Here is a 16,418-nt window from a genome sequence, read left to right as displayed (position 1 = left end):
TATTTTTAAACATATTTATACGTATACATATTTTTAACTACAAAATAACGTGAACCTGGCTGTTTGTTCTTCTGATTTTATATTTAAAAAACCTTAATAGACTAATAGAAACACTATAAATGCTTGTTAATTGTGAAGATGTAGTTTTATGAGATACATTTCTTAAAAATAAATACAGCTTCTTGATACTGAAGGCTATTAAAAGAAATGTTTTAAAATTGCAGTGTAAAGATAATAATAGTCATCTTTAAAATATTAATATATTTCAATATTTTGGCTAATTTGTACTGAAATTAAACGTATGTTAATGTAATTAAAAACATACCTTTACATACGTACTTGTACATAAGTTTACATAATATTACATCGATCTGATCGGATTTTTCGGGAATCTATCAAGATTTAATGATGAATGGGCCAATAGAAATGCTCTAACCTGACTTCACTGGAAGTTAAGAAGATTTTCACTTTAATAGCTTTTTAATTATGGACAATTTTAATAACTTAAATAATATTTAGAAATTCACCTGAAAAGTTATAGTTACAGTCTAATAATAATGTGTGAGCTCGATAATTTAACAGAATATGAATGAATTGTTAAAATGTTAGCTAAATAAGTGTGTATGTAAGCACTGGTTTCTGATTGGCTGTTGCTAGGTTAGCCTCTGTGGCGTTGGTTGTAAACAGAGCTGAGAGAGTTTATCTGCTGCAGGTTAGAAAGGATGGAAGACGTTCAGCGTTTAGTAGAGAATCCAAAACTGCTTAAGGAAACGGTGAGAATTCTTTCTTTCTGTGAGGTTATTGAAAACACAGCATGAAAGAAATACTATGCATTGAATTTACCCCAGTTTACTAGCTTTTACTGCTGTGCTGGAGTGAGTTCAGTCTGAATGGTTGGCTAAGTTTAAAAGTATTTAGCTTAACTATCTAATAAGCCTATTGCTTCAAAAATTTTACAAACAGCAAAATAAAATATTTGCCTCATATATGTTCACTATACTGAGGTTCCAGTCTTTCTAGGACTGACTGACTGTTCGTTGCTAGGCTACAAAGAAACTTTTTTATTTGATCTGTGAATTGTCTTGGTTGTTGGGCACTTTTGTTAGTCTTTACAGTGGTATGTAAACGTTTGGGCACCCCCGATCCTTTTCATGATTTTCTTTTATAAATCACTGGTTGTTTGGATCAGCAGTTTCAGTTAGCCTAAATACAGCTCTGGAAAAAAAATAAGAGACCACTTCAGTTTCTGAATCAGATAATCTGATTTTGCTATATTGTCATTTAGAGCATTTATTTGCAGAAAATGATAAATGGCTGAAATAACAAAAAAAAAATGCAGAGCTTTCAGACCTCAAATAATAAAGTTTCAGAAGAAAGAGTTCAGAAATAAATATATGGTGGAATAACCCTGGTTTTTAATCACAGTTTTCATGCATCTTTGCATTTTCTCCTCCACCAGTCTTACACACTGCTTTTAAATAACTTTATGCCACTTCTAACACAAACATTCAAGTATTTAATATTTAAGTATATATTGGTTTGATGGCTTGTGATCATCCATCTTCCTCTTAATTATATTTCAGAGGTTTTTATTTTGGTAAAATCAATCATTTTAAGTGGTAAAATTACAATTATCAGGGGTGCCAACACTATTTCATACCATCAACAAGACATAATATACAAATTAAAAAATCTAGATAAACAGAACCACACATTTATTTAGCACTAAAAATATATACCACTCTACTGTAGATACTGTAATAATTTTATCCGAAAGTGGGAGTGTTTTGCTTGACTAGGACACTAACAGTTTTCTATTCAAAATGATTTATATTTAACGTTATCTTCTGGTTCATGGTAGATAACTGACCCTCCTTCTGGAAGATGGGACTGGAATGATGACACTCAGTCCCTGGAATTCACCTGGTAAATAGCTTTGTGGCTGTTATTGTAGGTCAAGTCATTACACCACTAGGGATAAAAAAGCTAATATTAGAAAAATAATCTTACCACTTATCTAAAATAACTGTTTTTAATTTCAGTTTCAGGTCATCTGCAGAAATCAAAAAGAAGAAAAAGCAGACAACATATACATATCAGGAGTATTTTAAGAAGCACCTAGACAGGTAAATATTTTTATTTCTTCTCTAGTCACACTTTAACCGCTGTTGGATAATAAAATTGGGGCTTATTTATTAAAGCAGCATTATGTGATCAAATATTTGGGCAATATATATATTTTAAAAATACATTTATTGACAAATCCTGCTTTTTATATACTCTTGTTTGTGTTATGTGGATATCAGTACATAAAACAACACATTTGATTAGAAAGAGTGTAGTTAGCCTATTTAATTGATTGGCATGCAGCACACTTTAAATAAAAATCACTGTACTAAGTTTGAAATAGTATTTGAATATTGGGTTTTTAAAATAATCTACCACTACTGATACATTTTTTTTTGCAAGTCAAACTATCCTAGTAAGTATAATATATCATAATAAATAAAAATAAAAAATACATTTAAATTGATACAATATTTTTATGTCAAATTGGCTGCATTTAAAATAAGAATAACATAAGTCTAACAAATGTGCTGGTATATTTGATCATGTTTCCATATATAGAAACATTTCATAGCATGTGGCAGCCTCAATATGAGGTTTCTAGAACACAGACCAGCATATATTTAGCGCAGTGAAGGGTTTGTTTAATCATTTATTTGCTGTCCTGTTAATAAGTGACCAGTTTGGTTCACTAGTATGTATGTGGTAAGCAGTGACCAGTGATATTGCACATAGCTTGACAGTAAATGAATATCGATTACATAGTAAATAACAGGTAATATTGCACCTTGTGATGATAAACATGATATTATAATAAAAGTACTATAAGCAATTTTTATTTATTTATGATTTATTATATATATATATATATATATTTATTTATATGTATAAATATTTTTAACTTTTAACTCCAATTTAAATTTAGTTTGTTTAGATTTAGAAACATTTAGATACATTTCTTAAAAATAAATACAGCTTCTCGATACTTAAGGCTATTAAAATAAATGTGCAGTGTAAAGCTAATAATAGCTAGTATTTTTTTATTAATAATGAATTCATATATACACTGCTCAAAAAAATAAAGGGAACACTCAAATAACACAATATAACTCCAAGTAAATCAAACTTCTGTGAAATTAAACTGTCCACTTAGGAAGCAACACTGATTGACAATCAATTTCACCTGCTGTTGTGCAAATGGAATAGACAACAGGTGGAAATTATTGGCAATTAGCAAGACACACTCAATAAAGGAGTGGTTCTGCAGGTGGGGACCACAGACCACTTCTCAGAACCTATGCTGTCTGGCTGATGTTTTGGTCAGTTTTGAATGTTGGTGGTGCTTTCACACTCGTGGTAGCATGAGACGGACTCTACAACCCACACAAGTGGCTCAGGTAGTGCAGCTCATCCAGGATGGCACATCAATGCGAGCTGTGGCAAGAAGGTTTGCTGTGTCTGTCAGCGTAGTGTCCAGAGGCTGGAGGCGCTACCAGGGGACAGGCCAGTACACCAGGAGACGTGGAGGAGGCCGTAGGAGGGCAACAACCCAGCAGCAGGACCGCTACCTCCGCCTTTGTGCAAGAAAGAACAGGAGGAGCACTGCCAGAGCCCTGCAAAATGACCTCCAGCAGGCCACAAATGTGCATGTGTCTGCACAAACGGTTAGAAACCGACTCCATGAGGATGGTATGAGGGCCCGACGTCCACAGATGGGGGTTGTGCTCACAGCCCAACACCGTGCAGGACGCTTGGCATTTGCCAGAGAACACCAGGATTGGCAAATTCGCCACTGGCGCCTTGTGCTCTTCACAGATGAAAGCAGGTTCACACTGAGCACATGACAGACGTGACAGAGTCTGGAGACGCTGTGGAGAGCGGTCTGCTGCCTGCAACATCCTTCAGCATGACCGGTTTGGCAGTGGGTCAGTAATGGTGTGGGGTGGCATTTCTTTGGAGGGCCGCACAGCCCTCCATGTGCTCACCAGAGGTAGCCTGACTGCCATTAGGTACCGAGATGAGATCCTCAGACCCCTTGTGAGACCATATGCTGGTGCGGTTGGCCCTGGGTTCCTCCTAATGCAGGACAATGCTAGACCTCATGTGGCTGGAGTGTGTCAGCAGTTCCTGCAAGATGAAGGCATTGAAGCTATGGACTGGCCCGCCCGTTCCCCAGACCTGAATCCGATTGAGCACATCTGGGACATCATGTCTCGCTCCATCCACCAACGTCACGTTGCACCACAGACTGTCCAGGAGTTGGCGGATGCTTTAGTCCAGGTCTGGGAGGAGATCCCTCAGGAGACCATCCGCCATCTCATCAGGAGCATGCCCAGGCGTTGTAGGGAGGTCATACAGACACGTGTAGGCCACACACAATACTGAGCCTCATTTTTACTTGTTTTAAGGACATTACATTAAAGTTGGATCAGCCTGTAGTGTGTTTTTTCACTTTAATTTTGTGTGTGGCTCCAAATCCAGGCCTCCATTGGTTAATAAATTTGATTTCCATTGATGATTTTTGTGTGATTTTGTTGTCAGCACATTCAACTTTGTACAGAACAAAGTATTCAATGAGAATATTTCATTCATTCAGATCTAGGATGTGTTATTTGAGTGTTCCCTTTATTTTTTTGAGCAGTGTATATTCATATTTGGCTATTATGAGATTAATATGGCCAAAATTAATTTGCAGTTTTGTGTGCTATTCAAGACTGTATGTAATTCATTAGACTTAATTTGTGTTTGTATAGTTTGCCTGTTCTGCGGCAACATTATGCCTAGAAGTCCAGGACTAATGAAGAACAAACATATTGACTGCAGTTTATTGCGTTATTGCAGGATTTCTCAGAGCAAGCCCTCAGCCAGAGGAGGGCAGTGTGGACTGAGGAAGACTGTGGGAGCTGCTGAGCTGAATGCCTACAGGGCTGCAGTTAAAAACTCACAGAGGAACTCAGTCTCTCTGGATCATATTAAACGTAAGACTCACACACTCCCCTGCTTGTGTAAATAATACTGATGCACTTGTATCCATACAGTTACATAATAATGATGTTGATAATCTGCAGAGGTGGCAATCAGCTTAATTCAGGAAAATGAAGCCTTTCCCATTCCACTCTGCTTTCTGACCATCATCAAGTAAGCCACATTTTTTACCTCCTTCCCAATGAGCTAGTGAGCCTCCAACACAGTGTCTGACTCTATTTGGCTATTTGATGGACAGGGATAGGCTTGCCACAATATTTACATTATTGATTTATTGTACAATATATGGACATGACGGAAGTATTAACCATTCTGTTTTTTTCTTAGCAAGTGTATCCCGTTAATGTGTAATTAATGAGACAGTATGTTCATTTTGTTAAAAAAAAGTGTTTTTTTATGTTTTAGCTGTTTATGATATGTACAAAATATTCCAGTATCTGAATATTATTTAAAATAATTTAAATGCATTCTGGATACTAGCATATATACAGTTTATCCCTGTGGGAGAACTTGTTCAGCATGGAATCCCTTTTTCTCTACTTAAAAAAAAAGCACTCATTAGCACACTGTATATAAGGGCTGGCGTAAAAGGCACTTCATTATGGAACCTTTTTGTACTTGAAGGAATCATAGACTGGCACTCATTAAGAAACATTTTTAAAATATATTTATCTGGAAGCCAAATAATTATATATATATTTGTGGTTGGATGGTTTTAAATGCAGGAGTGGAGAGATGGATGATTTCCTGGCCAGTCTTCTGCTCTACCTGTCCTGCTTCTTGGAGAGGAACGCTCTGGAGGAACATCTTGAGTCCCTCATGGCGTAAGTGCTGTAAAAGCTGGATGTATTTGAAGGGATTATAATTAATCTGATTCTTTGGTCTACTGCTGTGCCCTGGTTTGTTGTTGGTGTTGGTATGTGCATAGATACAAAGATGCAGAGCCTTTAAATACGGTAATATAGATGTGTAAACTACAAAAAAGTAGATTTGAATATATATATTTGAGCTTTTTCCTTTAGTTTTGATGTTAGAAAATGCACAATATGGACAAAAGTACAAAAAAAGCTAAAGGAAAATCTCCAAAAAATTAGAATGTCATTAAGAAGTTACTTACTTATTTCAGTAAATCAGTTCAAAATGTGAAACTCATATATTATATAGATGTATTAAACACAGACTGATCTATTTTAAGCATTTATTACTCTCAGTGCTGATGATTGTGGCTTACAGCCAATAAAAACCCAAAAGTCAGTATCTCAGAAAATTTTAATATTATATAAGACCAATTGGTACTTTTGGCAGTGTGGACAGTGTGCCAAGTCCTGTTGGAAAATGAAATCTGCATCTCCATAAAAGTTTTCAACAGAGGGAAGTGGGAAAACACTGCACTGACTTTAGACTTGATATAACACAGTGGACCAACACCAGCAGATGACATGTCTCTCCAAACCATCACTGACCATCAGTAAATTCTGCATTTCATTTGGAAGGGTTCAGAGTCTGGAGGAAGAGTGGAGAGATACACAGTCCAAACTGCTTGAGGTCTAGTATGAAGTTTCCACAATCAGTGATGGTTTGGAGAGACACGTCTGTCATCTGCTGGTGTTGATCCACTGTGTTTTATCAAGTCTAAAGTCAGTGCAGTGTTTTCCTAGAAAATCTTACAGCACTTCATGCTTCCCTTTGCTACTGACAACTTTTATGGAAATGCGGCTTTCATTTTCCAGCAGGACTTGGCACACTGCCCACACTGCCACTATACATGGTCGGACACTTTGTGGTTCCTAAATTCTTCCACTTTTCGATAATAACATCGCAGTATCTAGAAAGGAAAAATCATTATCCGACCTGATCATCTGAATGAATTGATTAAGAAGTGTGTCCCAATACTTTTGTCCATATAGTGTAAATAATACTCAATCATACTTGCATTGTCTTTGTTATCAGAGCAATAACACTGATTTTAGAAGTGAACAGGCCTGATGCTATTGTGTCTTTGTTACAGCCACGACTCATTATAATGAAGTCTCAGCCAGAGCAGTGCTAGTGCTGACCTGACCCACTGCACTGGTGATGTCTAATGGCAAATCTGGATTAGTTAACAGCGTGATCATGTTTCTCTTGGCTGTGACAGAGAGCAGAGCGTGACGGATACTGAGGTGATGGCAAAGACAAGTGTTAAAGTGGAGCTGGCAAAGAAGCACCTGGCCTACTCTTACTCCCGTCTGGTGTTGGGACTGGGTTTGCCACAACATCATCACATGGCCTGTGGAAGGTTGGTGCCAAACATGAACATTCAGGCTATTTCTGCTCTTTGTACAGGAATAAAAAATGACTATAGACTGATAGATAGACAATATATGGACAAAAGTATTGGTACACACCTCCTAATCACTGAATTCAGGTGTTTCACACAGTTGCTTTGCCACAGATATATAAAATCATACATCTAATCATGCAACCTGCCTTTCTAAACATCAGTGAAAGAATGGGTGGTGGTGAAGAGGTGACTGAACTCCAGCGTGGAACTGTAATAGGATGCCACCACTGCAAATAGTAAGCTGGTGATACTAGATATTCCACCTTCAGCTGTGAGTGGTTATTATTAAAAAGTGGAAGTGTTTAGGAACCAAACATCAGAAACTTCAGAGCTCCACACCAACTGTTAGCAATACACTTCCCTATAAATACCTATGGATTTAGAATAGGTTGTCAAAAAAACTCATTTACCCATAATTTGTATGTGTCGAAATACAGACAACATTTCTCCCAAATTCCAAATAAAAATATTGTCATTTAGAGCATTTATTTGCAGAAACTGAGAAATGGCTGAAATAACAAAAAATATGCAGAGCTTTCAGACCTCAAATAATGCAAAGAAAACAAGTTCATATTCAAAAAGTTTTAAAAGTTCAGAAATCAATATTTGATGGAATAACCCTAGTTTTTAATCACAGTTTTCATGCATCTTGGCATGTTCTTCTCCACCAGTCTTACACACTGCTTTTGGACACCTTAATGCCACTCCTGGTGCAAAAATTCTTTTGAATATATTGCAGAGGCTTTTCATTTGTTAAAATCAAAGAAACTCATAATTTTCTTATTTCTCTTATTTTTTTCCGGAGCTGTACTTTTGTCCATATGATGTAGTTTTAACTTATTAACTTATTGTCATTGCTCAGTCCATGTACAAGGCAACATCGACTTGTGAACAGATGGAAAAATGTCATCCTAAAATAGAAAAACTTAACAAAAAACTTTAATGTAATAAAGTTTTTGTTTATCAGATGATCTGGCAAAGGAAATGCATATTGACTGTGCTAGCTGTTGTAATTTAAAGATGTAATTTTCAACATAACTGGTTGAAAGCTATATAATAACTAATAGTCTGATAATACACTTTATCATAATAAACCTTATGAGGTATTTAGAACTGAGAATTAAATGGGGTTAACTGATGTAACACATTATGATTTGTGTCTGCAGGAGAAGAGTGTCAGCCGTTTGCAGAGACAGACAACTATTTGAGGTGAATACAAAGTAATGCTACACTGAAAGAAAAAAAAAATTAACCATTAAAACCATCTGATGACAGATCTGATCTGTGTGTTCTGTGTTTGGACGCTAGTGTCTGTATAGCTTCTTCAGTTACGTGGCGTGGGTTACCTTTGGAAGGAAGGACCTGAATGAGATCCAGACTGAGATTGGTCACTTGTTCCGGTCAGACACATTTAATCCTGTCCAGAGAGATGAAGAGGAGGAGTCAGAGGAGGAAGAGGAGGACATGTTCCAGATAGAGGGCCTGTCTGAACCTAAGCAGCAGTCAACTGCCCCAGCCAAAAGGTCTGAGCCACAACATGTACCAAAGTGAACCCAACAGAAGTTTATACAGTTTTCTGAGTAGCCTGGAGAGGACAAAGTGAAATCCCAGAAAGTAAAGTTTAAATTATTGCAATAAGCATATAGTTCACAAACACAGTTAGAAATGAGCAACTCAAGCTTCTTCCAAATAAAAATGCTGTATCCAACATTTATTAAGGAAATTGATAATTTATTATGTTTGAGCATAATAAAATGTTTAAGCAATAATACATCAATGTCGTAGCCCAGCAGTGCCAATATTACACATTATAGCACAGACCTCAAAGGTATTATTGCGATTATACCACAGTTCCATTATAGCTGTTTATTGAAAGGTTTTGAGTTAAAGAGAACACGAAATCTGTTTGGTTGTAAACACTCCTCGAATTAAAATAGTTCCATTGCTGCTCTGTTTGTAGCTGCGCTGTTTGGTTTGTAAGCGCTGCATCGTTGCTAGGTTACCTGTATGTGGCGGAGTAATACATGAAGAACTTCGGTTACAGTGCATTACCGGCTGATAATGGCACTCACATTGCAGGGTCAGAACTAACTTTGGTATAATTAATAATAATGATATTGATTTGAGGTCAAATCGCCCAGCTCTAACATCCACCCAACTTTGTGACATTTTTAAACATCAGATTTTACTGATTTTTTTACATAATGTGAAAAACATTGTAATATGTTTTTGTAATACTAGCATTGTATTATGACTGTATTATTATATTGTGTCAGAATTTTCTGATGAGTGGATGGATGAATCAATATAAATGTTTGAAAATGACTATGTACTATTTAAAAATAACTATTTAATATATATACATTTTCTTCCATGGAAAGTTCAGTTTTTCTGTCTCTTGAATTTTTTTAATTTTCAATTTTCAATTAAATGTTTTCATTTTCACTGAAGTTATGAAAATAAAAGTGCTTTTTTAACTTCAAAGCAACAGAGCAAGCCTGAAGAAGCAAACTTTGCATGCCTTTGTTGACTGACTGCATTTGATTTGATTTGAACATTATATAAATTGTCTCTATTCTTATGTAATATAAAGTAATGTATGGCTATATTCAATTTCAGTGTATCATCTCAGTAATTTGCACCCATGTGCAGGAACCTCCTGTGGCTTCATGGTGTAACTGATGACTGCTTGGGGGGGGGTTGATTTGTGCAGTGATTTACACTTTTACGGTTTCCTCTGCTGTCAGTAACACTCACTCGCTGTCTCCTGACCTCTGACCCAGGTCGTCTCAGCGCCGGCCAGCCTGGAGCAGTATTCTGACCCAGTGTTCGCCCCTCATAGTGTCACTTCTTCCTTCCCCGAAAGATCAAGCACCTCATCTGTTCAAGAGGTGCTGCTATCAGAAGCAGCAGCCAGCTAGACTAAGAAAGCCTGGAGATCTAATGGAGGAGCTGAACCAACAGCTGTCTTCACTCAGGTGAACAATAGGTTACTACTTACTTACTTACTTTTTCTGATGTCTGGGAAAAGATGATTTTGATGTTTAGTATTTCAAAGCAGCAGTCCATAGATTTTGGGGATTTTGAGGACCTCTCTGGTGAGAATGTGTAATTGCATAGAACATATGGAAGAGTTTTAATGCAGGTTAATGTAAAGAAATGTGTAACATTTTGTAAATTTATAAAATACAACCAAAATGTAAAAAGCAATTACACCCACCATTTTTACCAGACCACTATGTTAGATTGCATATATTACAATACCATTAAATAAAACATTTGTTCCCTCCAACCTTGGTAATACTACTGCTTTCAATTTAAAAGAAAAATCTTATGGGCTGCTGCTTTAATTATTACAGTGTCTCACAAAAGTAAGTACACCCCTCACATTTTCGTAAATATTTTAATTTACGTTTTCATAGGATAAACTTTGATACAACATAAAGTAACCAGTTTACAGCTTGTATAACAGTGTTAATTGCTGTGCTCAAATAATAACTCAACACACAGCCATTATCATGTATAAACCTCAACAAAACTAAGTATTCTCTCAAATGTGATGTTTTGAGTACAAGTCCCTCGTACTGGCCACTGGATATTCACTATGTCACTACATGGCAAGAAAACCCTCTGAGGCTGTGAGAAACAGAAGTTTTGCTGTCCACTGAGTACTGCCAGCATTGCTGCAGAGATTGGAGATGTGGGAGGTCAGCATGAAGTGCTCAGACCGTACACTATACACTACATCAACTCTGTCTGCATGGTGGTTTTCCAACAGGATAACGATAACAAGCATGTCTTCAGACCTTAAGCCTATTGAGCATCTGTAGGGCATCCTCAAACTAAAGTTGGAGGAGCACAAAGTCTTTAACATACACCAACTCCAATATGTCATCATGGAGGAGTGGAAGAAGATTCCAGTGGCAAGCTGTGAATCTATAGTGAACTCAGTGCCCAAGAGAGTTAAAGCGGTGCTTTAAAGTAATGGTGGCCACACAAATTATTGACACTTTGGGCACAATTTGGCCAGTGTATTAGACAGTAATGGCTGGTCGGAGTTATTTTGAGAGCATAGCAAATGTACACTGTTATACAATCTGTACACTTCAGTGTTGTTCCATGAAAAGATAAAAATAAATATATTTACAAAAATATTAGGGGTGTAATCACTTTTATGAGATACTACATACTACTGTATCTGAAACACTGTGCCCCAACCACTTCTTCATTGCACCTCCCCTTCTCAGTTTCGGTATACTGGGAAAGCCTCTCAGCCAGTTCAGCTACACCACCCTAATGCCGGCTAAGGACGAGGGCGAAGATGGAGACAATGAAGACAGCCATGATGAAGAAGAAAATGAAAACAATGATACCAGAGCACGAGTTACTGAGAGCAAGATCTTCTTCAAGGGTCAAAGATCCGCAAGAACAACAGGGGGCAAGCGCAGCAGCCTCAGCCGGGCTTACACTATGGCCTCCAGAGCCACCACAGAGGTGCTGTCATCAGATACAGAATGAACAGGACTTCTGCATGTGTATGTTCACACATATATATATTTTTTATCATTTTTATTTCAATTTTTTTAGTTTTTCTCTCTATGTATCTGGACAATGGTCCTACCCCTCCAGCCGTATATCCCGTATCACTAGTGATGCCCCAACACCAGGAGGGTGAAGACTAGCACATGCCTCCTCTGATACATGTGAAGTCAGCCACTGCCTGTTTTCGAACTGCTGCTGATGCAGCATTGCCGAGTATCATCACAGCGCACTCGGAGGAAAGCGCAGCGACTCTGTTCTGATACATCAGCTCACAGGCACTGTGCTGATCGACATCACCCTTTGAAGTGTGTGGGGAAAGAGCGCTATCTACCCACCCAGAGAGAGCAAGACCTATTGTGCTCTCTCAGGGCTCCAGCAGCTGATGGCAAGCTGCATAACTGAGATTCGAACCAGCCATTTTTCCATTTATACTCACAGTTTTTGTTACTGTCTTCATTTGTCTCAGTGGTAAGAGAGTTTTTATTGTAAAACCTCAAGATCCCATTAGAACAGATGCATGTAAACATAAATGTAGTATTCTGAAGAAAGTTGTTGAGATTTTGTGAGCTGGTCTGATGAACAAAGCTTGGTTCCAGATTTCTCCCAGATGCCCTGAGCCAGTGCCCCAGTGGATATGTTCAATTCCATCCCCTGGTTTACCATACCAGATGTTAATATGACAATAACTACTTAAAACTATTAATATGGGCCAAACCTGGACCACATCTGGCTTTCCCTAGTGACCCATATACCACTTGGAATGATGACGCAGAAGTGGGCCAGAAGCAGTTGGCATAACATTTTAACCTAAATCTGACAGTGTTGATTTATATTTATATTATATTTTTGGTATAAAATATTGCACAGTAGTAATTATTAAAATTACATTCACAAGGTGATCTTTGGAACATATTCATGTAAAAACACTACTTTTTCTATGAAAGTTATTTAAACTCTGATATTAATGGTTTAATGAGTAAATAAACACTTTTTGCTCAGATAAGGAGCTTTATTATTTTAATTATTATGGGGGACTCAAACTTCTGAACAGTACTGTAGTGTGTATATGTAGAAAAACTTTGTTCTGATGGACTACCCTGTATTGTCTGTAGTTTGAAAAGCACTCCAGTCTGAAACACTGCTTATAACTTTGCAGTATTGTGTTGCAGTTTTTCAAAAAACATGTATCTCCAAAAACAGCAACTATATAGGGAAATGACTCAACTTTCAATTTTACTCAATATTGAAGAGGGTTTTTTATTCAAGTAATTTTAGAGCATTTCTGTTCCTTTCATCAAATTTTTATATAATTTGAGATACAGAGGATATGTTTAAATAAGCTAAAATCATTAAAAATGAAGCCCCATAGCTTTAAGACCTCAAATAATGCAAAGAAAAGAAGTTCGTATTCATAAAGTTTTAAAGGTTAAAAAAGCAGACTTTGGTGGAATAACCCTGTTTTTTAATCATAGTTTTAATGCATCTTGGCATGTTCTCCTCCATCAGTCTTACACACTGCTTTTGGATAACTTTATGCCACTCCTGGTGCAAAAAATCAAGCAGTTCATTTTGGTTTGATGGCTTGTGATCATCCATCTTCCTCTTGATTATATTCCAGAGGTTTTTAATTTGGTAAAATCAAGGAAACGCATATCATATATAAACTATATGGTGTAGAGAGTGAAGAATGTGTTTTTAAGCCTTAAATCTAAATCCTGTTGTATTTTTTAAAAGTCAAGGAAATGTGTTTTTCTGTGTTTGTCATTGGCCCTTTAACCAAGAAGCACTACCACTGAGTGGTGCTGTTATACAGCAATAAATCATACTTATAAACACATACACAGGTTAGGGTTCATGTCCAACATATCATTAGATATGAAATGTTCATTAAACATCCTACCATTGGAAATACTTTATTTATATAAGTATTCATATGTCTGAATATTTTCTTCAGCCTCGGTTTGTGGCCCATGTGGCTTGGCAGATGTTGGTGCCAGCGTACATTCTGGCAGCCCTCGGGAGTGTAACTGAGAATAACAGAAGGAGCTTTGCCATCACCCTAATTGGCTGGGTAATCTGGGACGCTGTGGCCAGTAATCTAGGTCTGGATAAGCCTAGCGAGGAGAGGAGTGAGGTGCTTGCGTGCTTGTGTGTTTGAGAGTGTGTATGTTTGTGTTTGTGTGTGTGTTTGTTTGTTAGTTTCAGAGGGGGGTGGGGTGTGACATGCTTTCTGAGTGCAAGAGTCAAATTCTCAGATGGCTTCAGACAGTGCTGAGCAATGCTGAGGTCATAATTTGTAGTTATTAAATCCTAACTCATCATTTTTTATGTTTTATATGTATTATTTAATTTATTTAGATTATAAAGATTATAAAGAAATTAACAGGAGTGAATAAATCATGGTTGTAGTAAATCTGTTATGCTCTTCTTGTGATTGTTGTGATTAGAGTGACTAGAGCAGAGGGTCCACCCTGCCCCCATTAGCTCCAACCCCCCAGGACTTTATCCTCCACCTCTAACTAGATCAGCCTAATTACTGCCATCAGGAATGCTTGATTAACTTGATTGCTTGAAGAACTTAAAGCTGAATGAATTACTGAAGATCTTAAGGAGGAATGTTGGTGACCACTGTAGTAGAATGGCATTGTTGAGAAAATGCACTTCACCATTTGTCCATTAAGGGGCAACATAACACATTTCATAATATAGTAATAAGGATAATACCACAATAATAACACAATACTAAAGGGAAATGATAGATATTATTTTATTTTTTTAGTTCAAATAAAGTAAAGAAACCCCAAGTCAATCTGAGAGGCTTTTATTGTCATTCTATCTGATTTTTATTTTCTTCTGTAAAGAAAAAAAAATTATAAGCCCTAGCAGTGAAACATAATAAAACATATATAAATATAAAGATAACTTTTTCTAAATATTCTGGTACATTTATTGTAATATATATATACATATGGTAAATTAAGGGTTATTGGGGCACAATGTCAAAGCATGTTTTCTACAAAAATAATTATATTATTTTTGTCAAGAAGGCTTAAATACTGTCCCAATCACAATGCATTCACTCTGTGCACATACACAGGTCTGAAAAAAATAAGATACCACTTAAAAAGGATTATATTTTAAAATATAATCAAGAGGAAGATGGATGATCACAAGCCATCAAACCAAGCTGAACTGTGTGAATTTCTGCACCAGGAGTGTATTGAAAAGTTTTCCAAAAGCAGTGTGTAAGACTGGGGGATGAGAACATGCTGCCAAGCTGCATAAAACTGTGATTAAAAACAAGAGTTATTCCATCAAATATTGATTTCTGATTATTTGAGTCTGAAAGCTCTGCATCTTTTTTGTTATTTCAGCCATTTTTCATTTTCTGTAAATAAATGCTGTAAATGACAATACTTTTTTATTTGGAATTTGGGAGAAATGTTGTCCGTAGTTTATAGAATAAAACAACAATGTTCATTTTACTCAAACATATGTTACCTTAAAATAGCAAAATCAGAGAAACTGGTTTCGAAACTGAAGTGGCCTCTTATTTTTTCCAGAGCTGTATATATACACTTATATTTATATTCAAAAAAAGGTAAAGAAAAAGAAGAGCAATTATTATCAAGTAAAAAACTAGTGAAGAGTGAGGTCTGGTGAGGAAGGTGTTACCACCCACTGTCTCTCTCTCTCTCTCTCTTTCTCTCTCTCTCTCTCTCTGACGATGCGCCCATATGGTCGGAGGATCTGTCAATCATTGGCCAGGCTCTCTCCCTCCTTTGACCTGTATTTGTGCTCCACAGCGCGGCGCGTTCAGCACTGAGGGAGGAGCGCGAGTCGCTGCGAGCGCGTGGCGTGGACACGGAGGGCGAGATTTGCTCATAACCTGCGGAGAAAAACAGCTAAATAAATACATATAGCGGAGTATTAAGAACACTTGTTTTAACTTAGCACAGCGTTTTTTAGTTTAATCAAGGAAAAATAAGCAAAGAAATTAATTCATGTGCAGGACAAAAGTGCGCGGAGGACTAGAGGGACTAGTTTAACGCGAGAGAGCAACACGTATCCGGTGCGCTCCTGAAAGAGAGAGAGAGAAAGAGAGAGAGAGAACGAGAGAGAGAGAGAGAGGTGGGGGAGAAGAAAACACAAGAAGAGTTGCTCACAAGTGGAAGCGGGAAGATATATACTCATATTTTTCCGCCTTTCTGCACGAAGACGCGCCTTTACCCGAGGAATTATGAGGAACATTTGGATGCTATTGACCCTCGGCTTGACTGCCTTCCTGTCGGGGGAAAGGGTGAGTTTCACATCCGCGCACAGCAGCGCTTTCCTCGGTTAGAGAGAGAGAGAGCCACTGGTGAGGAAAGAACTCCTGGCTGGCACTGCCTTCCTTCCATGTTGAACTACTACTGCACTAGTTAACAACCTAGCGTTAGTTCATTTAACTTAAAACTAAACACCTAGCCTAACTAAATAACTAGCCAACAGTATAGTTTTA

The 16,418-nt window shown here is 37.2% G+C and overlaps 2 protein-coding genes across 6 annotated transcripts in view; both read left to right on the top strand.

Annotated features, from left to right (window-relative positions):
* Positions 1-671: 671 nt before the first annotated feature.
* LOC103022449 (protein phosphatase 1 regulatory subunit 36) lies at positions 672-12,465 on the top strand. 3 transcript variants are annotated; one of them, XM_007247889.4, is made up of 11 exons: positions 672-773; positions 1,862-1,926; positions 2,043-2,126; positions 4,909-5,045; positions 5,136-5,205; positions 5,778-5,876; positions 7,190-7,330; positions 8,542-8,584; positions 8,684-8,898; positions 10,159-10,353; positions 11,623-12,465. In XM_007247889.4, the coding sequence occupies exons 1-11, from the start codon at positions 723-725 to the stop codon at positions 11,891-11,893; spliced, it is 1,371 nt and encodes a 456-aa protein (XP_007247951.2). In that variant the 5' UTR covers positions 672-722; the 3' UTR covers positions 11,894-12,465. The 3 variants fall into 3 exon arrangements, with proteins under 3 accessions (XP_007247951.2, XP_022539058.2, XP_015460963.2); XM_022683337.2 differs by lacking the exon at positions 2,043-2,126; XM_015605477.3 differs by lacking the exon at positions 7,190-7,330.
* Positions 12,466-15,696: 3,231 nt separating this feature from the next.
* The window catches only part of sdc2 (syndecan 2), a 52,890-nt gene continuing 52,168 nt past the window's right edge, over positions 15,697-16,418 (top strand). The window contains exon 1 of one of the 3 annotated variants that reach the window (XM_049475479.1): positions 15,697-16,217. In XM_049475479.1, coding sequence (XP_049331436.1) covers positions 16,158-16,217 — 60 coding nt within the window. In that variant the 5' untranslated portion in view covers positions 15,697-16,157. The remainder of the gene's footprint in view (positions 16,218-16,418) is intronic. The other 2 variants (XM_022683333.2, XM_022683332.2) reach the window with 2 other exon arrangements.

The sequence above is a fragment of the Astyanax mexicanus genome, chromosome 3 (assembly GCF_023375975.1).
Source record: "Astyanax mexicanus isolate ESR-SI-001 chromosome 3, AstMex3_surface, whole genome shotgun sequence".
NCBI classification, from domain to species: Eukaryota; Metazoa; Chordata; class Actinopteri; order Characiformes; family Acestrorhamphidae; genus Astyanax; species Astyanax mexicanus.
The sequence above is the reverse complement of the archived record's forward strand: the minus strand, read 5'-3'. Positions and strand labels throughout refer to the sequence as shown.